At 36.5% G+C, this 21,715-nt stretch overlaps 1 protein-coding gene and 1 long non-coding RNA gene across 4 annotated transcripts in view; both read right to left on the bottom strand.

The window, feature by feature from the left end:
• Nucleotides 1–21,715, bottom strand: part of LOC134661258 (uncharacterized) — a 275,459-nt gene that overhangs the window by 201,700 nt on the left and 52,044 nt on the right. The window lies entirely within an intron of this gene.
• LOC134661165 (lysozyme-like) lies at nucleotides 7,064–18,837 on the bottom strand. Of its 2 annotated transcripts, none has more exons than XM_063517133.1 (5): nucleotides 18,673–18,837; nucleotides 12,128–12,216; nucleotides 11,413–11,473; nucleotides 7,896–8,028; nucleotides 7,064–7,198 (listed from the first exon to the last, which is right to left on the bottom strand). In XM_063517133.1, exons 1-5 carry the CDS (start codon nucleotides 18,803–18,805, stop codon nucleotides 7,069–7,071), a joined length of 546 nt encoding a protein of 181 aa, XP_063373203.1. In that variant the 5' UTR covers nucleotides 18,806–18,837; the 3' UTR covers nucleotides 7,064–7,068. The 2 variants fall into 2 exon arrangements, with proteins under 2 accessions (XP_063373203.1, XP_063373194.1); XM_063517124.1 differs by lacking the exon at nucleotides 18,673–18,837 and adding an exon at nucleotides 15,509–15,671.

Below are 21,715 nucleotides of genomic sequence, written 5' to 3'. Positions count from 1 at the left end.
CTGTAACCATGTTGTCAAGCGAATACAATTACATTTGAGAGCATTTGGGAATACAATTACCACAAAACGTATGGCGACGTACACAGCTCCATCTTTGTCGCATTTTTATCTATTTATCGTATGTGAATGAAAAGTACTTTAGATATAAGTAAACGAGGACGGTGAGGTCGGAGAGGTAAAATCTGTAAGAGAATCATTTAAAAGTAAAAAATGAACCGTCGTTAGGTACTTATAAGGTCTGTTAACTGTAGAACTGTGGTAGTAAAGCAGCCGACCTGCCTCCGCACGGTTTGGTTCGCCTTTCCTGTGGGTTAAGACAGTGAAGCCGAGAGGTTAATGCAGGTGCTAGGCATCCCTGCGTATCTTTAAATCCTTCCCAGGCGGTTTAATGTCCGTGGAGAGGTCATTGTCTCTCCGGTGTTACACCATAAATCGTCTGCAATAGACGCAAGGCCAATGAGGACTGTTATGTTCTGTGGACTGTGACAGGGCGCAGGTGTGACTCCGTCAACGCTCCCCCGAGTCTGTACATCTGATAACACAGTTACTATAGGTACGTTTAATTTAGCGCCGACACATCGGAGAGGGAATTTTAGATGCCGAAATGGGACAGGCAACTAAATAATGCCGTGCCAAGTTGACTGTTTAGTTAATACGTTGTTGCGAAGTTTTTGAAGTTGATACACTGCCGTATTCGAACTTCAAGATATTCACAAGAGACGACACGTACTAGATCCATTCTAGATACGTTATAGTTTAGATTTTAACTAGTTCTCTTTTGCAGCGCAATTCGGGCAACCAATGTCACCTTTACGATAGATCGTGTTAGATATCTTTTAGATGTGAATTAGATCTCTAAGTAATATCTTGTAAAATGTCAAATTTGACAGGTTAGATGGCGGGCGATGGTACTTGCAACTCTTGCAAGCCAGCATGGCACATATGCAATGTAAATTCGAAGAGCGTGCACATTGCAGCGTGTCGTTGGAAACTGCAGCGGATTATTTTAAAGCTTATTTTAATGGTGCTGCGCAAGGTTCTTAGTCTGTGTCACGTGTACGTGATCTTTTAATAAGGCTAAATATGTTCACAGTATACGTATTTGACTGTGATATATCTAATAAATATACATATATATTTTTAATCTATCTATCTAATAATATAATAATACCTTTAAACGAGCAATTCTTGCATATTTATTTATATATTTATATGTATATATATTTCGGGGATATCGGAAATGGCTCTAACGATTTCGATGAAATTTGCTATATGGGGGTTTTCGGGGGCGAAAAATCGATCTAGCTAGGTTTTATCTCTAGGAAAACGCGATTTTTTGAGTTTTTATATATTTTCCGAGCAAAGCTCGGTCTCCCAGATATTACCTATTATATTATGTAGTATAAATAACAGGGTAATTCATCAATTACTGACCACTGTTTAATAATAATAAAATAAAATAAAAACTAATAATGAATTATATTCCCCTATAAACATGATTCTCTTTAGTATAAGGTGGCTAGTTATTGAAATAAGGTCAGTTATTGAAAGCTTAATACTAAAATTAATTCTATTTATAGGTGAATAGAATTCATTTTTAGTTTAGGGTGGCCAGTTATTAACTGGTGGCCAGTAATTGACGATTTACTTACCCTACTTATGTATAATTTTATCAACATATTATCCTAAATCCTCTATGATATGTTACGTTAATGAATTTGAACTACGTAAATTGATAGCTAAAATTACCTTTTATACAGGCTTCATCCTTCTCATTATTGACAAATTTGGTAGCTACCTAGTAATGCCTTTTGTTTAACAGATTAAGGGCCCATTTAGACGGCGCGCGAACTCCTATACGATTTTAGTTACATTGCGGACCATTGAGGTTACATCAATTCAGCCGACCGATCAAATGACGCAATGTAAAGAAACTCGCATGCGAGTTCTCGCACCGTCTAAATGAGCCTTAAGGTTCGAGCCCAAAAATAACCTCAGAAAAAACTATACTTACATTACACTGATTTAAACTTTCACGATTTTTACACATTATTAAATTGTACAACGGGACTTAGGTAATCGCGTATCTAAGTTTTTAAGATTTACCTCCGACGTTTCGAGGACGGCGTAGTCCCCGTGGTCTCGGAGAAGACTGGCTTAAGTTGACATCAGCATCTTCTAACCGCGCGAGTTTTTCGAACTACCCGCACTTGGTCTTGTTTATCCGCTTGAACATTTTGCGCACTAGGGATGTCACTCTGTCGACACACAACACTAACGATATTCGATTTATCGACTGTCAATATTCGTTTACGCTTACATTTACTAATGACTGGATTCCATGTGGATGAGATCTTGAAACCCTCGTCCCGATTGAAATTACTATGTTTTTTTTTATTTCAATGGCTTCCCGTACTTTCGTGCTGTAGAAATGACGATCCGTGGATAGGATTTTAGGGTTATGTAGCTCAATCCAGTGGTTTGGTCCTGACTCCAGTAAATGCTCAGCCACGGCAGAGTGACATCCCTAGTGCGCAAAATGTTCAAGCGGATAAACAAGACCAAGTGCGGGTAGTTCGAAAAACTCGCGCGGTTAGAAGATGCTGATGTCAACTTAAGCCAGTCTTCTCCGAGACCACGGGGACAACGCCGTCCTCGAAATGTCGGAGGTAAATCTTAAAAACTTAGAACCGCGATTAAGTCCCGTTGTACAATTTAATAATATACTTACATTACCTATTATATTATTATGTATTATTCCACCCAGGGACAACACTATGGCTCGCTAACAGTGTTGGCTAGAGAACTAAAGGCGCTAGGTTTCGTTTTTATGGTTATTACCGACCGAAATTTTTGTTCAACAGCTGGTGTAAAGCTATTCAAGCCCCATTTTCTTCCGAACGGGAATTATATAATACATTTTTTACAACCTAGTCCGTTTCATGGTAAGCAGTTATCGCAGTCTATCGACGCTTCTAGGGCCAGCCGTGTCACATGCGCGTTACTGCCTGAAAATGTAAAAAATTCGTACTACCGGACCTGCTCACAAAATTTCACGAGAATCGGTTAACTAATGCGACCTGCAGAGAGAACATCAGTCTGGATATACCTACGAAAGCATTTTTTCCCAAGCTGAAACGAAGACCTTCGCTAACGCCCGGTCAATAACTAGATATTTGAAGCAAATTTTCTTCAAGGCAGTGAAAACAATTTTTAAAGCTAAAATAACATGCCAATTTCACATACAAATTTGAAAACCAGAACCTTTATTTCAAATATCTATTCCACAACAGAAATGGAAAAAAATACACCAAGGAAATGAATTATGAATCACAACGGGCGTTGTTATTTCGTGTTTTGATAAAAACAGCATAAATTCTCGAGCTGAAGCGTCAGATGGCGAGAAACACCCACTTTCCTGCTTGCTTCTGATTTTCTACCGACTAAGGGGGATTCTTGAGTCGAATAGGAATTTCCTTCGAACAGTCAACACACTGTGTTTAAAATAAATTATTTCTCACCATGAAATTAATCACTAAAACAATATTGGAAAAACGTTGACCGTTGTTGTTTTGGGCAAAATTTAAATTTAAGAAATTACATGACCAATTTGTTAAATTTAATTTTTGTAGAAAATATCATTAAGTTAATGCCTATTCCGTCATTTTTTTTTGTATTTTGTGTAATAAACTTCAAATAAAAAATTTCATCAAAATTGGTTAACTAGAAGTGGCCGAAAAATCGATTGCAAGATTTGAATGTCCATATATATATATACAAAGAATTTAGGTATATACGGGGTCAAGCTAAATAAAACCGTTTAAAAACATATATAAGTATTTGGATAGTTATAGGGTTTCGTTCTTATATACTCAAGGACAAATTTAGAGGAACGCACCAGGTTGAATTATACTGGATTACAGCACCTGTCCGAAAGTCATTTCAAAATTAGTAATTCCCCTTTTTAAGTTCCTCTAAAGTCTTGAATTTGTCTCAGAGTGTAGATGGGAAACTAAAATGATATTATCTATTGGATTTACACTAATAATTTTACCACAAAGTAGAATAGTAGGTAGGTACATAAAGAAAAATAAACACATACCTAGTCAATAAAGTATTCTTAAGACGGAAACTCGACTCGGCGTCAGCTGGCGCAAGTTACCTTCAATTCAAAGAACACAGGAAAACCGTAGGGTAGTTTTACAAATAATAAAATAAATGAAGGTAAAAAAGGGTACGTCCAATATTTTGGACGCAGCATGCTAACGTAAGACATAATCTGCAGGGTTTTATCATTTCGAAGGGTTATAATTTAATCAATCCACATTTAATCATTTCCAAACAATATGTACAAAAATGTAAGTATGCTTTAAACGTTCGTTTAAGTTTCAGGGATATCACATAGAAACCTTTTTTAAAAACTCTTTTTTCATCACTCATCCGATATCCAGCAGAAACGTCGATAAAAAAATATGCACAAAATACTTTTTTAAATCCAGGGATTTAAAATCCTAACATAACCAACGAAACCAAACCCATCTGATGCTGACAGCGATAGTAATGGATAAAAAAAGTTTTACGTTCCAAAATTAGTAAAAATATTTTTGCAAAAGCTGTTCAACTTTGTTGCAATACCTATTCGTATGTCGACACGACAGACTACAAATCAAGAGTACCAATAATTATAATTCAACGAAAGCCCTCTCGTGGAACTTTTTTAAATCATTTCTGAAGCGCCATCTGCAATTCTGAAACATAATATACCTACGTTACTCATTAAACACGATCAACGACACTAAATCAAACGCACTAACAACCCGTTTTGGTGTTGCGGGTGTCCATGGGCGGCGGTAATCGCTTACCATCAGGTGATCCACTCCTTCGCCTCCTATATCATAAAAAAATGAAAAATCTGCACATTTTGTTATATTTTTGTAAAGATATTCCAGTTCGAAAACGTATTTTTTTTTATTGTCCAAATCTATAAAAAACTTTTATTCGATTCCTTATTTTGGAGGAGAAAAAGTTACGTCACACTTTTTGTATGGGCCGTTTTTAATTTACTTGCGATCCACACACATATATTTTTGTATTTTGTAAGTTTGGAAGAAGGTATCTAGCAGATTTATTAAAAACATTTCAATTTCATGGGAAATAGAATCCATTGACACCTTCAAACAAATTCATGCATATTGCATGTGGCTAATTCTGACGATTTATCCAGCGGCTGTCAATGGATCATTTGTTCCTAGAGTATGTGCGGAAAGAGAAGAGTCGTGGAATGTATGGGGCCCAATACATTCTACGACTCTTCTCTTTCCGAACAGACTCTAAAAGCAACTGTTAAGTTAAAATAAGGAGGAAAAGACTTACTGTAGTTTTCTCCTTCATATACTTAACGGAATCTGTGTCAACTGAATTCGTTTATGTTAAAATAGTTTTTCTTTGTTTGCAGAATTAACATAATTATAGGGAAACGTGGTAGCAGTTTTATTCTTGAAATAAATATTAGCACTTAGGCTTTATACAGACATGCAATGGTTAGATTAGGTTTTTCATAATTGCTAATGTTATAGTCAAAGACCTAATTTCCTTTTGTTTTCGAATTTTGAGTAGGTAAGTAGATTAAAGTTATAGACATAATGAACAAAGCTCGAATTTCTTTTCTTTGAAAGTAGAAAGCATATTTTCCAAGTACCTAGCTGATAAAAATCAAATTAATACTCGTAAAACACTTTAGTAAACATTCTAGGCAAATAAATAAATTATAATTTATGAATAGGTAAAATTATAAAAGGTACTCAATTCAATGCATTTTTCCATGAAAGAAGAATTTGTTAATAATGTTAATACACCTGTATAATACAGATAATGTTTTAGGCCGATATTTCAAACCTTACAAGAGACTGCTAGCTTCACGAATGTGTAAATATGTACTTAATTTCTAATGTGATGTTTTATCATTACATACCTATTGTAGTATAAATTTTTCAAATCACCTATTTGGAAAAGGGCTTTTTATTTACTGGGCTGATTGTTCAAAGAGGCACTTTTCCATTCTAGGACACAATTTTAAAGTATAAATTTTTTTGAGCTTTAATTATATTTTGAAACAATAATTTCCTCATAGGTGATGTGAAAAGCAGTATGTGTCACACGGTGGCAAAATTATATCCACCTATCCCTCACTACGCTCAGGGTTCAAAGTTATAGAATCATTCGTTTCGTTCAGGATCCAATGCCCTCACCGTAAATATGTCAACATATCTGTTAGGTTACCGCTAGGTGCAAAGAATGTGTGGCCAATTTGTTTTTTATAATTTCATACAACTGCACAGCAGTTTCTTATAAATTGGCTTCCCGGCCATCTTTCAGAACACACAGCCACAGCTTAGGTTAAGAACTAAGAATCAGTACCTAAGTAAATAAAAAAATCTTGTAAATCGTTAAGCGCATCTCAAGACCGTTATTGCGGGGAAATAATTTCCCGCAATTTCAGCATTTTCCTTGCGCTTATTGCATTTTGTCTTACATAGTGCTCTTTGCGTGGTTTAACATATTACGTTTTTACCGCTTTCATAAAAAAAGGTTCAATCTTTAAGCATTTTTTTGGTCCTACATATCTTTCTGCCCAAGTTGAGAATTCACCAGAAACAATTAATTAGTAAATGAACACCTAATTCTTACATAATTAATAATATACTTACATAATACTATTCCTAAGATAGGTACGTACTGTAAAACTGTAAACTTACCGCGTGGAAGAGCGGTGCTCTCTTAGCACAAATGTCTTCTAATTTAAAAAGAGGCACCAGCGCAGATACTCTAGTTTGTGTTTTTAAACTACCGAATAAAATATTTTTATTATTATTTATTTTTATCTCCTTGGATTTCACGGGCCTATAATCCCGGTCTTTTTATAGGCTTGCGTGGGGACACAGATCCAACACGTAGAGGCCCCCTTGGAGAGTTTTTATGTCATGTAGAACGCCTGCTGGAACCCTATTATTTATTTTTATTATTATTTATTTTATAATTAATCGAGGTAGAAATAAAACCAAGATTGCATTAAGCATGTACTCCGTACACTTGTCTGATATATTGCGCTTTGCTTCTAACCAGCCGTCTTCGTTTCCTAAGCCTCTCAGCGTAGAGGTCTCGCTCGGGGCTAGACCGCGGCGAGCTCAGGTCTGGACATCTAGAAAATAACGTTTAGATCAGGCGGGGTAATCTGTAATTTGGGGCATAGATAAATATTATAGGACATCCTTGCAGTAATTGACTAAGCCCCACAGTTATCTGAAGGCCTATGTTGTAGGTAGGTACTCAGACAACGATACACAGAGTGATTTTGTTATGTCTACTCATACTCTGAGGTGTGAATGGGTGTTAGATCGTACTGAACAACTTTTAATATAGAGTCAAACTCGAAAACACAAGAAAATCGGCTGTCTCACAGATTTCGGCGCATCATAATATGATTGTCATATTATGCAAAAAAATGCTATTCCATAGAATACATTGGTATTCTATGGAATAGCATTTTTTTGCAATCGTAGCTCTGACTACTTTAATTCATCAAATAAAAGTATTCAGAACTATGGAGGAAAACATGACAAAAACATAAATACACTCATACACACACCGATTATAATTTTGCTTAGAGCCTTACCACACTGGCGATTTGCAGGAGACTTGAAAGCGAGGCGAGCGCGTAAAGAATTTTCAATAAGTATGCTTATATTTTTCAAAATTCACAGTATGTCAGTACGCAGCAAATTTGTTGCACACCTCTCCTTCAAATCACCAATGTTATAAGACCCTTAAGCTTTCCCGTAGTGCTCGGGAAAAAACAGTTTTATAGCGATACTTACACGCGTATACACCTCACTTACTTGTATATTTCCTTTGTGATGGTATCGTCGTTCTTACACCGCATGGTCCACTGGTTCCAGTACTTGAAGCCCTCTTTGTGGAAGATGTCGACAGCGCACGCCGTGTCGTCCGCAATATCGTCATCTAGCAGCGCTGTAACCAATTTAAACTATTAAAAATAATGGTTTTGCTTTATATTATTTTATCCAAGACAACTTAAAAGTCTGCAGTTTTCTGTTCTGCATAAACACAAGAAGATTAGAGGAGAATAGTGTTTGGGAATGCCGCCAGGACAAGGAAACAAGCAAAATGGGAATTTCATTACCTAACAGCCACTTTATCACACTTGCGTATTCAAACGATAGACAGGCAGATAAATTTCGTGTTTCCCGGTAGGCCCTCTGTAACCAGCTCCAACTCCAGGGAATTGGTCTGAATGAATGCAACAAAAGATCGAGCGGACGTTTCAGATCACTTCAGAGACAGTTCGTTTTGACAATTCTAAAAAAGAAGCCGATTTGACTAATTAGGCAAGTAGCCTATTTAGACTCAGATACAGTTCTATACAGTATATTTTCATTAAAAGTCGCCAGAGTTTATCAATTGAATTATCTGCAAAGTTCATTTACAAACTATTAGGGAATAAAACGAACGATCGCCAAACCATCATAAAGTCAGATGAGTCCCGACTCGACCACTTAAATAACACTAGAAGGCGGGAAACTAACTCAGACCCAGCTAACTTAAACCGACATTTTACGAGCCGCGGTCGCATTTAATTTAAGAATACAATTTAATACTGGCGGTTTCTGGCGCCCTGGTATGTCAATCTGTACGGATATGATGGTCGTTCTTGTCTACGTGACAGCGTGATAAAACGGTGTCCGTCACTTTCTTTCCCACGGTGTTAAACAGTGACAGTTATTTTATCACGTGGATAAAGATGGATAAAGCTATCCATAATAGGCTGGCTGGAAAGTAATGACAGGAGACTTTTAATGGCATTTATGAATACCAGACCAGCTATCATGGTGGCATTTTTATCACCTGTCATGCTATGCGTCACTTTCGCAGTTACATATTTGTTAGAACGTGACAGCCATGGTGACAAAAAATAAAGAGCCGGCCATCTTAGCCCTACAGGCCATGTGTTATATTTTTATCGCGTGATAAATAAATTAGACATTTTGATCTAACTTATTAAAAAAACCGACCAAGTGCGAGTCGGACTCGCGCACGAACGGTTCCGTACCATTACGCGGCAAAAAATCAAGTATGTTGTATGGCAGCCCCACTTAAATATTTATTTTATTCTGTTTTTAGTATTTGTTGTTATTTATTATAGCGGCAACAGAAAAACATCATCTGTGAAAATTTCAGCTGTCTAGCTATCACGGCTCTTGAAATACAGCCTGGTGACAGACATACGGACAGACAGACAGACAGACGGACAGCGGAGTTTTAGTAATAGGGTCCCGTTTTACCTTTTGGGTACGGAACCCTAAAAAGTATGACTGGCCACACTACCTTTGCATATTTGACGACCGGTCTGGCCTAGTGGGTAGTGACCCCGCCTGCTACGCCGATGGTCCTGGGTTCGAATCCCAGTAAGGGCATTTATTTGTGTGATGAACACTAATATTTGTTCCGGAGTCATGGATGTTTTCTATGTATATAAGTATGTATGTATCTATATAAGTATGTATATCGTCGCCTATTACCCATAGTACCAGCTTTGCTTAGTTTGGGGCTAGGTTGATCTGTGTAAGATGTCCCCTAATATTTATTTATACATATACTTGGCAATAAGAACGCATACTCCATACTTGACATAGCACTTTGGCATGAAAACTTAGTTATTTTACTATAGTGTTAGAAATTGTGTCGAAAGAAGATAAGATGTTTTTCTAACTAATGCTACATACTTGTTTGCGGAAGCGTCGTTAGGTACTGTTGAAATATCATAAGTTATAAAAAAAATTGGCAGTACCTAATGGATTCGTAACTTTTTTAGACAATAATTGTTGAAAGCTATCAACGTCAAACCAATTTCGATAAATATGCCTACAACAGTGCCTACAAAGACACGAATTTTTAAATAATTTTTTTGAACTGTTTCAATCCGAATAAGAAAACCTTTTCCGAGCACATTCTTTGTAAATAAAAAAAACCGGCCAAGTGCGAGTCGGACTCGCACGCGGAGGGTTCCGCACCATCAACAAAAAATAGAGCAAAACAAGCAAAAAAACAAGCAAAAAAACGGTCACCCATCCAAGTACTGACCCCGCCCGACGTTGCTTTAACTTCGGTCAAAAATCACGTTTGTTGTATGGGAGCCCCACTTAAATCTTTATTTTATTCTGTTTTTAGTATTTGTTGTTATAGCGGCGACAGAAATACATCATCTGTGAAAATTTCAACTGTCTAGCTATCACGGTTCGTGAGATACAGCCTGGTGACAGACGGACGGACGGACGGACGGACGGACGGACGGACGGACGGACGGACGGACGGACAGCGGAGTCTTAGTAATGGGGTCCCGTTTTTACCCTTTGGGTACGGAACCCTAAAAACGAAACATTGTATGACAATCAGATTAACTTCGCTGTAGTGTAGTGTCCTTTTAATTAAGCAGACTGGCTGACTTCTGATCGCATAATCTCAAATCCTACAAGTCCAAGTACAGATTGAGTACTCGAGTGTTCAGATACTAAAAATGCACAATCGTTATATACTGGAACTAGTAGGTTCGGAGAAATCCCGGATTTGAAAGTAACAGGTAAAAATATCATGCGTATTTTTCTAGTTTACGTACTTGTGCCTGTTGCCAGATTTTTAGCCTGGATCACGATTCAGATTAAACTATTTTGTTTCGGTTTTAATCTCATTATGATCCGACCTTATAGATCGCTCACGCTGATTGCTTAATAAAGTGAAGGTCGTGCGTAAAATACGCGCTAATCACCAGGACTATCGTCAAGGTAGTATCAAAACCAGTTCAAAACCGTAACAACGGACAACACACGGACGTAAACCGGACGTCTCCAGACGGAATATATTTGTGGTTATCTACTGTAATCAATATTTAAAAGTAAAAATTTGTCAGGTCGGGCCAAGGGTTTCTCTCTTACGGCTCCAGAGCGAAAAAATTACGACTATTTTGAGAAAAACAAAAAATAACACTAATAACTACGCTTGTATTTTATATCCAAAACAACCGAGCGAAAAAACTACTCACGATTTCAAAAATACTTGCAAGTATTTAAAAAAATACTCCACTCGAAAGCATTTTAAACTCGTAGTAATTTTACGACTCATCCCGTGCACCGGACGTAAACCGGATTGTAAACCGCCGGAGACGGATTGCAATAGTTTGTTTCTGTGCCTGTTTGTCGCCGGTTGTGTAACTGCAACTTCCGTTATTATATATAAGGTATAATATTATCATATGAAGAAGTTGTAAGAATGTCTCTCTCTCTCTCTCTCTCTGTCTCTCTCTCTATATATATATATATATATATTTATAAATATGCTCACATTCACAGGCGATGTTGCATTCGCCACCTTTCTTCCCCGACCGGCACCAGCGGCTAGGGATCTGAAAAACAATTAGGTACATTATATTAGTACGCTTGACATATCGTTCTACACTGTATTTAGAAATATTCCACGGTACGAGTATATGTCAATTTAGAGTCTCACTTGCATATTCAGGTACCTATTGTGATAGAAATGCCCTGATGTATATTAAAATGTACCATATAAAAAACAACCAACTATAGTACTATACCATAGTATACCCATAGCCTATAATTACCTCTTATACCTTCGTTCAGGTAAAACATTCATTAAAAATTCCCAGTGATAAGGCAACATGTTTTTATAATAAACGGAAGAAAAAACTCACGACATAACCAAAAGCGACATTAGTACCTATTGATACTTAATTACGTAGGTATATGTATTGAACTTGAACTTGTGTACATACCTACCTATTGAACACTCATTTGTTTTGTTGTACAACCCATTTATGTTGTTTTAGTTTGTTAGAGAACGCTTTTAGTCCATCGTTTTTTGTAACTCTTAAAACTAATATAAAAAAGGGACTGATTGAAGCAGACAGCTATTTTTTGTTTAACACGTTTGCTGCGATTAGAGGTTTATTTTATGTATTTTTTAAGATATATGTAATTTTAAAGAATCAGCAAAACGCATTACATTTTAAAACGTAGAATTATGTTAAAAAGGTTACCTGATAAAGTCCATAATATTTCTTCCCGCTCGGCGTGACGACGAAAGCCTTCGTATCCCTGTTGCTCACTTTCTCAATTAGGCACACCCCTGTCAATTAAATGCCAACCATATAATACAGTGTGTGGCCTATAACGCGGGCGAAAAATTAAAACGTAGATTCTACTCCTCAAACTAGACAATGTTTGTTCAGCGACTTTTAAAAATAACTTGTGGTTTGTATTTTAAAACACTTTAAAATTTAATCGAACACGCAATGTATTACGAAATTGATTATGCCTGTACGGTGACAAGACTGACGGGCAATGTCAATTAGACGGAATTTAAAGTTCATTGAAATAGTAGTTTATGCAACAGTGATATAATAAGGGTTCTTAAAATTCAAGGGTCGAAGTTACAAAACGAGACGTAGTCGAGTTTTGTAAAAAAAGACCCGAGAATTTTAAGAACCAATTATGAGCTGTTGCATACATTACTTTTTCTATGACAGCTGCAGCAAAAAAAAAAAAAAAAAGTTATTATTAAAAAAAAAAGAGTTATTATTTAAAAAAATTGAGTTATTATTTAAAAAAAAAAGAGTTATTATTTAAAAAAAAAAGAGTTATTATTGTAAATGAAAACATACCTCTTTCAATCAAGATGATCGGAACTTGTATCTTAAAAAAAAATAAAGCAGTTGTATTATACTCATAAGATGACTGCTAGCAGTCATCTTATGAGCCTATAGACAAAGCATTCAAATGACATTGCTTTAGATATCACTGTCAGTCATTTAATTGACACATTTAAGTGCTGGAGTAGAAAAATATTATTTAGTTTGTTTGAAAAAGGGACAATTTTAATAGTACATAATTTCAAAAAGTTGTTGAACAAAAGTTTTATTGTTTGAGGAGTAGAATCTACGTTTTAATTTTTCGCCCGCGTTATAGGCCACACACTGTATACAAACAATATAAAATATACAAACAATATGAAGGGCTTGCGACTTTGCGAGTTTTGAAAACCGTGAAACCTCGCAACTACACGGCATCTTTGTTATGTTCTGAATACTCTGAGGGGTGAATACATGTCAGACTGAACAATTTTTACTGTAGGGTCAACGTCCAAATCGCAAAAAAAGTTTGCCTTCTCATACATTTCGACGAAACATATTATGACTTACATGTTCATCCCTATAGAATAGTCAAACCGCTGTATTTGGAAAACAAGATCCGTTCTAGACTAGAGAACGATACGATATGTACTAGATACGTTGTACTTTAGATTTCAACTAGTTCTGTTTTGCAGCTCAATTCGGGCAACAAATGTCACTCTTACGTTAAAATATCGTAATAATATCTTGTGGAAATCGTTCAAGAGTATCTCCAGAATCGCGGAAATGCCAAATTTGACAGGTTAGATCTTAAACATATCGTTATCGTATCTTGGTGATGCCTAATAGACATCTAATAGATGTCTAGTTCAAAATCTGAATCGGGCCCATAAACTATTTCTCAAAATTAAATCTCATTGTCTTCGTTCAATTATAATTATAATTTAAATGCCACAGTTCTAAAGCAAAATATTTTCATAAGTGATAGAAAAAACTCGGACAACACTATAATTTATAGAAGTATGATTTGATTTTATACAATTCCAGGGATTGACAGGGCAAGCTATGATGGCGCCATCTGCTAAATCGACCGGCCAACCCCATTTATCAAGGAAAGTGACACTGACATCGTCGCTTACCCACTATTACAAAACTACACGTTAGACACCTTTTTATTTACTAAGTAGTGGTACTTATTTAATACGACAAGGTATTGACAATAATTATCACACTACTAGTACAATACGATTACTCCGTGGGAAGATCCGTGTTGATTCAAGGAAAACCGATTGTTAAATAAGATAGGCGCACAACACACGCAACAATAAACCGTCACCCTCCGTGGCTACGCGGTGGCTCTCGACGAGTGTGTACAACCGGTATAAGGTTTCTAAAACTATAAAACAGTAATAGTCAGTTTTCAAAAATAGCTCGCTCTTGACGCCGGCTGTACCATCGCACACACTGTTAACTGTACATCGGTGGACCATATGTATAAGGCCAGTATCGGTAGACCATATGTACACAATGGGCCATCGCCGGCCAGTCCAAGGGAAGCAGCCATGCGGTAGAATGAGATAGCGATATCACTTGCTCCCTCTAACGCATAAATGCGTCCCCCAGAATGGCCCACGCTGGCCCATTGTGTACTGGGGCCTTTAAGTAATAAGGTCCACCGATGTAAGTACAGTTAGGAGTGTTACTGTTTGTACACTCTCGTCAAGAGCCTCTCGCCGAGAGTCTCGGCAACGCTCCGACTGAATCAGAGAATGGCGAGACGACACGAATAAGAGCGAGACGAGAAGGGAGCAGTATGTACACACTCGTTCTCGGCCTGTCTCTGGGTCTCTCGACGAGGGTGTACAGCCCGCAACAAACATTGCGGGTTCGTGTGGTAACAGAGCGAGATGAGCATAAAAGAATTGAACAATTATTCGTACGAATAATTACGTCATGTCACGAGTGACTCCTTTTAATATATTTAATATGTCTGAGTCTCACAGAAGTTTATTAAAGTCTGTACTTATAATTTTCATACATAGGGCCTAACCAAGACGACAATATTGTTGGTAGAAAAGCCGAATGGAAACTTAAATAATGTATGGAAATAGTCACGTGGCTTTTCGTAGCATCTGTCATCCCGATACATTTTTATTTTTCGTTTGGCTTTTATCAATGTACGATTGCCATCTTTGCTAGCCCCTCAGGTATTCATTCAAAGCGCAAATGCTACATCGCGCAACGCTGCGTTTCGTGGAGTGATATCGGCCCGTGTGTCGTGGCCGCGTTTCGTGAATCGTGATAAGCAAAAACTGTTTGTTGATAATTAAGGATGTAAATAATGTGTTGTCCCTTAAAAATTACTTATGTAGGTATGTATTTTGTAACTAATGATCAGTCCTGATTTGAAAAACTGGTTCAAAGGATACCAGACCGACTGATGTGGCATCAGAAATATTCTATTTTTGTAAAGGAATTGAAATATTATTTGGGTTCCTGTGAAATTATTCTAAAATTTCCGAGAACTCGTCCAAGTTTTTGGAAGATTTTCGCAACTTACACATCCGTAACCAGAGTTTTTTGAATTGAGATTTTTGATTGAAAATATATATTTTTATTTATTTATGTCCTTCCAAATAGAGTGGAAACAATAATTCTTCATTTTCTGCATTGTAAACGTACGTACGCGTACCTACTTTGAATCTGCTATTGCACTCACAATATCTATTTTTTAAAGTCTATTTTCCTGCTAACACTTGATTTATTCTTTCCTCATAATATTCTACTCACATTGTCCAAGGAAAATATCGTTAGGGAATCCCACTCTACCCAATTCACGAACAAGTTTACATCTTGTGTCAAACCTCTTTGCCCGCGCACTGGCATAACACAACACGATTAAATATAAAACGTGTGATATCCTCATGGCTTGGATTGATACTGGCTTATAAACAAATAAAGATGAAAATCCAAGCAACACAAAAGCGCACGATTGATAAAATAAGAACACAAGATTAGAGACTCTGTAGATATTATAATAAGGTTCCAAATGAAACGAATAGAAGTGGTAAGTAGAGTCAAACTTTTTGCGGCCGTTACGCGTTCGAAGTTTAAATGTCAATGTCATGCGTTGTATAATAATTAGGTGCGGACCGCCGGCTTCATTGTGGGACTGGTAGGTATTGACTTTGTCCGTAAGTTTAGGTACTCTAGGTACTCATTATGTAATAGTATTTTTTATAATATCATCTGAAGTGGGGATAAAACTCCTGCTTTTACTTAATCTGAACAACAACATATTTAATGATACCATAATCATTTAAAAAAAACATTTAGACACATTGGTAAACATGCACTAAACTTAAGAGTTCGCAGCAAGCTCGGCCGAATTTCACCTTCCCATACAAACGGAGTTTCGTTCACATTTAAAAACTATGTTGTAATAAACCTTTGCGCATATAATTGTATGCGCATGTAATCTATCTATATATATAAACGTGAAAGACCTGACTGACTGACTGACTTAAATCAACGCACCATGGGTATGTGTCGTCCACTCTCAATTACGGACTCTTGCTCTGGGGCAATTCTGTTGACGTTCACAGGGCATTCATAATTCAGAAAAAATGTTTAAGAGAAATAGGTGGGGTTCGATTTGATGATAGTTGCAGACCTTTATTCCATAAATTTAAAATTCTCCCCTTAGCTTCTATGTACATCTTGAAGGCATGCCAATTTATTAAGAACCACCCAGGATATTTTAAAAACAGAGATGACATATTTGCTAGAGAGCTACGAGCCCAGTATAAAAATATGATATACCAGCCAGCTTGTAAATCTGATATCTATAGGAAAAATGCGTATAACATGTGTATTGTTTTGTTCAATAATCTCCCTCATGAATTGAGAATATTGCATGGAAATGTATTTAAGAAAGAACTGACTAAATGGCTCCAATATCATTGCTTTTATACTATTAAGGACTATTTAAATTTCGAAATGTAATATTTAAATAATTCAGGACATAACTCTGACATACCATCAATCTATTTTATTTTAGCTTAATTTTTTTAATGTGCAATTTATAAGTATTTCTATTTTTAATTTTATTTGTAATGAATTGACATTATGTTATTAGGATTATTATAATTGTATTGCATGTACCTGATGTACCCGAATTATAATTTACAAACATTTTGCATGTTGGCTTTATGTCGACTGAATACTGATGCTATAACTGTATTAAGACCTAATTGTAACGTATTCTGGCAAATAAACATTTCATTTCATTTCATTTCATTTCACAGCCCAAACCGCTGGGACTAGAAAGTCCAAATTTGGCATGTAGGTTCCTTATAAGATCTAGGGGTCCACTAAGAAAGGATTTTTCAAAATTCATCCCCTAAAGCGGTGAAATGGGGGTCCAAAATTAAAAAAACCTCAGGAGCACAGCATCAGGAGGAGACTGCGCGTGCGAAGCCGCGAGCAAAAGCTAGTTAGTTTATGTAGACTTATATAACAAACGAAATAGAGCATTAAACAATTTTTGTATTAAAAACATTAATTCGGCATAGATAATTACAGGAATAGATATACCTACCTTATCCTATTATACGTATCAAGTTTTAGAGCAATTTAGCTAGTCGTTTTAAAATGAGAGCGTGACTACGTTTGTATGGAGAACCGAGCTTGCTGCGGACTTAAAAATGTTTAAGGAAAATCGAGTTTTTTTTTTATTTGTTTAATGATAGTCGATTTTATAAATAGTAACATAGGTATGTATTTTCTTCTTATCAAAAAACATAACCACTTATTTAAGTATCATTTTATTATTTATAGCCGCACTTACTGTTATCAGTGCTAAGTCATTAAAGATAGTGTTTCCTCAGATTACTACTACTCATGCTAAACAGTCGTAATGGCCATTAAAAAAACAGATTCAATTTGAAACTTATTTCTCGGCAATACGGTAGACAATTGAATGAGTTGTCCAATGGCTGTTACGATGTTATGCGCAGTAGGCTAGATTAGCAATATGAATGTCAATACAGCTACCGTTTTTGCGCACCTTTGGCATTTCTGTAGACAAAATAATATTAATTATCGATTTCTAGTTGGTATTTAATTACTTTGTGATAGTATAGTGTTCCAGCAACATGCTGAGATGAGGCCATTTCGTGGCACTTTAATCTTATTTTGTGTTTTCTTTCATATTATGTATTGTCTGTGTGCTTACGAATAAATTATATTCTATTCTATTCTATTCTATTCAATGCTTGGGAGATAGCCTCTGCTTAAGGGGCCCACTGATGATCAGTTCGCCGGACGATATCGACCTGTCAGTTGTTCGGAACTGTCACCTTTTGCGTTTAACTGACAGACCGAAATCGTCCGGCAGACTGGTCATCAGTGGGCCCCTTTAGTGTCTGGTTCACCGCCAAAATAACATAATTGGTCTGTAATATTTAGTTATAATTATTTGGAATTGTGTAATATTTTATAGAAATATCAATATTTGTTAGAATTGTACTTTTTACTACTAATTGCAGTTTGACATATTTACAAATTAACCGATGTTACCTATTAAAGTTTTCTTTGAATTACTTAAACGATAACTATGCTTCGCCGAGATACATCAGCCGGCCTAGCCAAGCTGACAATCGCTATCGCTTCGACAACGAAACGCTTTGTGCCTCTCTATCACTCTTTCATATTAGTGCAACAGTGACAGTTGCGTTTCGATCGCTACGGAGCGTAAGCGATTGGCACGTTGGCTACGCGGCCTGAATCGTAGTAACTGTTCTTCTTATGTTTTCGTGATATGTGTTTAGTGCCGCAAAAAAAACATCATTACTCAAAATTAAATTGTCACAGTCCAAAAAGTGTCGTAAAAGCTTTTCGCAGGGAGCCCCAATTTAGTAGGTTCTCTTTCGATGTATGCAACGAATACTTACAATTTCCAAGAAAAGTTTTTTCAATACTTTTCTGTTTCATCAACTCGGCTGCCAACTTGCAACGCGTGAACAGTTTACCGTCGTTGCACACACTGAACACAACCAGCAACACACACTGTGTTTTTATGTGCATTGTGCACTAACTCGGAAAACGAGTGGTCGCTACTTATATAATGGCGCGAACTAATGTGGAAAATTGATGTAGTTATATATATTGATAACACTTGTAATATAAGTTAGTGTTATCTGTGAATTAGAATAAGTATAAAAGTCTAACTATAGACTAGAGGCCTAAAATGGCCCCAAGGGAATTGTGCCTCGAGCGACTCAACTGTACTGCGCGCATGTTGACAACGTCAAATATTGTAATGCCGCGCAATAGGTTTGACATATAGAATTTAATTTTAGCCAATCAAAACTTGTATTCAACAATCACAGCTTTTATTTTAATATAGCGGAAAATGGTACATAGAGCAACACTGTTAACTGTACATTGGTGGGCCTTATACAAAACGCATAAGGTCCACTGATGTACAGTTAACAGTTTGGGCGATGGTATGTTGATTTTATTTTAGGTGACTTTTTACACTGACATCTAATCTATATCGTATCTCGACGTAATATTTGACGTATCATTAAAGCTTTAATCGGGCCGTAAGTTAAAAATACTTTAAGTATCTCAAAAATATTTTTTTTAAGGAAAATTGAGTGTAGGTACCGGAAATCGTTTTAATCGCACAATTATAGAATGTAGATTATTTCATTAAAGCCACAAATATTACTTTACGAGGAAAAAGGCGGTACTAGCCACAACTGAAGAAAAAGTAGAAAATCCATGGAAATCGGATCCCAAAATTTGCAAGGATGTCACGCCCGCGCTGCAAGATAGAGCCCAGTTAAGCCAACTGTCCGTGGATTCTGATTCCTTGGCGAGAATCGGACTCGGAGTAACTTGTGAAAATGTGGACTTATCTATTCGAACCCAGATATCGCTCAAAATCGCCCGGAATGGAGAAAACGGACAAGGAGAGCCGACCCCAGATGATGGGAAATGGCGCAGGCAGATGATGATGATTCATTCGAACTCCACTTGCAATAAAAAATACTTGTTTTTACCCTTTACATGTCATAAAAGGTGAAAAAAGGGTTGAGATCCGTTTAAGCATATTTGGTATCGTGTTCTGATTAGGAAAAAGTAGAAGATGTTTTTTGTCATGAAACTTTTTGGTCTTTGACTTCAAAGTCGGCCATGAAAACATATGATACCAAAAATGCCTTTAAATGGATCCCACCATGTATTGATAACATTGTACATTATAATAATCCTGTGCTACGTGATGCGTCATTATACTCGAGGCAATACTGTGCGGAAGCGAGCGCACAATAAGAAGCCCGTGTGTGTATTGACCACAGCACACGTGTTTCATACGACGTTTTTAGGGTTCCGTAGCCAAATGGCAAAAAACGGAACCCTTATAGATTCGTCATGTCTGTCTGTCTGTCCGTCTGTCCGTCTGTCTGTCCGTCCGTATGTCACAGCCACTTATCTCCGAAACTATAAGAACTATACTGTTGAAACTTGGTTAGTAGATGTATTCTGTGAACCGCATTAAGATTTTCACACAAAAATAGAAAAAAAACAATAAATTTTTGGGGTTCCCCATACTTCGAACTGAAACTCAAAAATTTTTTTTTCATCAAACCCATACGTGTGGGATATCTATGGATAGGTCTTCAAAAATGATATTGAGGTTTCTAATATCATTTTTTTCTAAACTGAATAGTTTGCGCGAGAGACACTTCCAAAGTGGTAAAATGTGTGTCCCCCCCCCTGTAACTTCTAAAATAAGAGAATGATAAAACTAAAAAAAATATATGATGTACATTACCATGTAAACTTCCACCGAAAATTGGTTTGAACGAGATCTAGTAAGTAGTTTTTTTTTATAGGTCATAAATCGCCTAAATACGGAACCCTTCATGTGCGAGTCCGACTCGCACTTGGCCGCTTTTGAAACTAACTGGCCTCTGAGTCTTGGTTTGTCCTCAAGCGATAGCTCGCTCACGGTCTGCAAAAGTATAACAACTCTGTCCGATGGAAATGGAATGCGACTGCGACTCTCATCCGCAGCGAAATTTTGATGAGCGCTCAACTTTTACGATAATCGCACGGCGCTGGACAGATTCCACAAACAGACAAATTCGTCGGTTAAATGTACGGGATTCTTAAAAGTATATGTTCGCCTTTGTGTTTGTATTTGAGAGGCTAAGTATTAAAGACAAAGATAAAGATATCTATTATTCAAGTAAGCATATTACAAGGCGCTTATGCACGTTAAATAAAGCTACACCAGCTCTTATCAACACCTCTGCCTCGAGAAGATTTAAATCCCCCCTCAATTGGAAGGGGGGGGTATCCCAATATTACTGTATATTTGTTTTTAGTTTATTTTATTCACATTAGGCATCTTTTTCACTTATATACACTCTTGACACAGTGGTCTTGGTTATCATGTGTCACGTGGCAGTGGCACCCTCCACGCACACATTAATTTACCTACTTACTTATTGTTAGGTAAATAACCTTTATTACTTGGATTACTTTACATAGTACAGATATGTAGTTACTGGATTATCACCATTATTCTACTAGGCAATTTAATTCTACCTGTAAATAATTGAAATTTCAAATTAATTTTGATAAAAACTTCCGGTAGATATTGCACAATGTCGTCCGCTCCACTTTTCAAATTGACGCTAAGCAAAGAATGTGAAATTTGGAGATAGTAACAAAGTTTCATAGGGTTGTCAAATATTATTAATAAAACTCGTTTAAAATGCGTTATTCAGCACTATTACCGTTTTAACTTGAGTTGGGTTAAGATATTAACAATAATTATTATAACTTCGTGTAGTGGTAGTTAGAATTCGTAATTGTCTATTTCAAACTTTTTCATAGATTTTTATCGGATAGTTATACAAGTCTCTGTTTTGACATTTTCAAGACATTGTCAAAACGCCAGAAATAAAGGTTAAAAATGAA

This window comes from Cydia amplana, chromosome 2, assembly GCF_948474715.1.
Source record: "Cydia amplana chromosome 2, ilCydAmpl1.1, whole genome shotgun sequence".
Taxonomy (NCBI): Eukaryota; Metazoa; Arthropoda; class Insecta; order Lepidoptera; family Tortricidae; genus Cydia; species Cydia amplana.
This window is presented reverse-complemented; position numbering and strand designations above follow the sequence as displayed.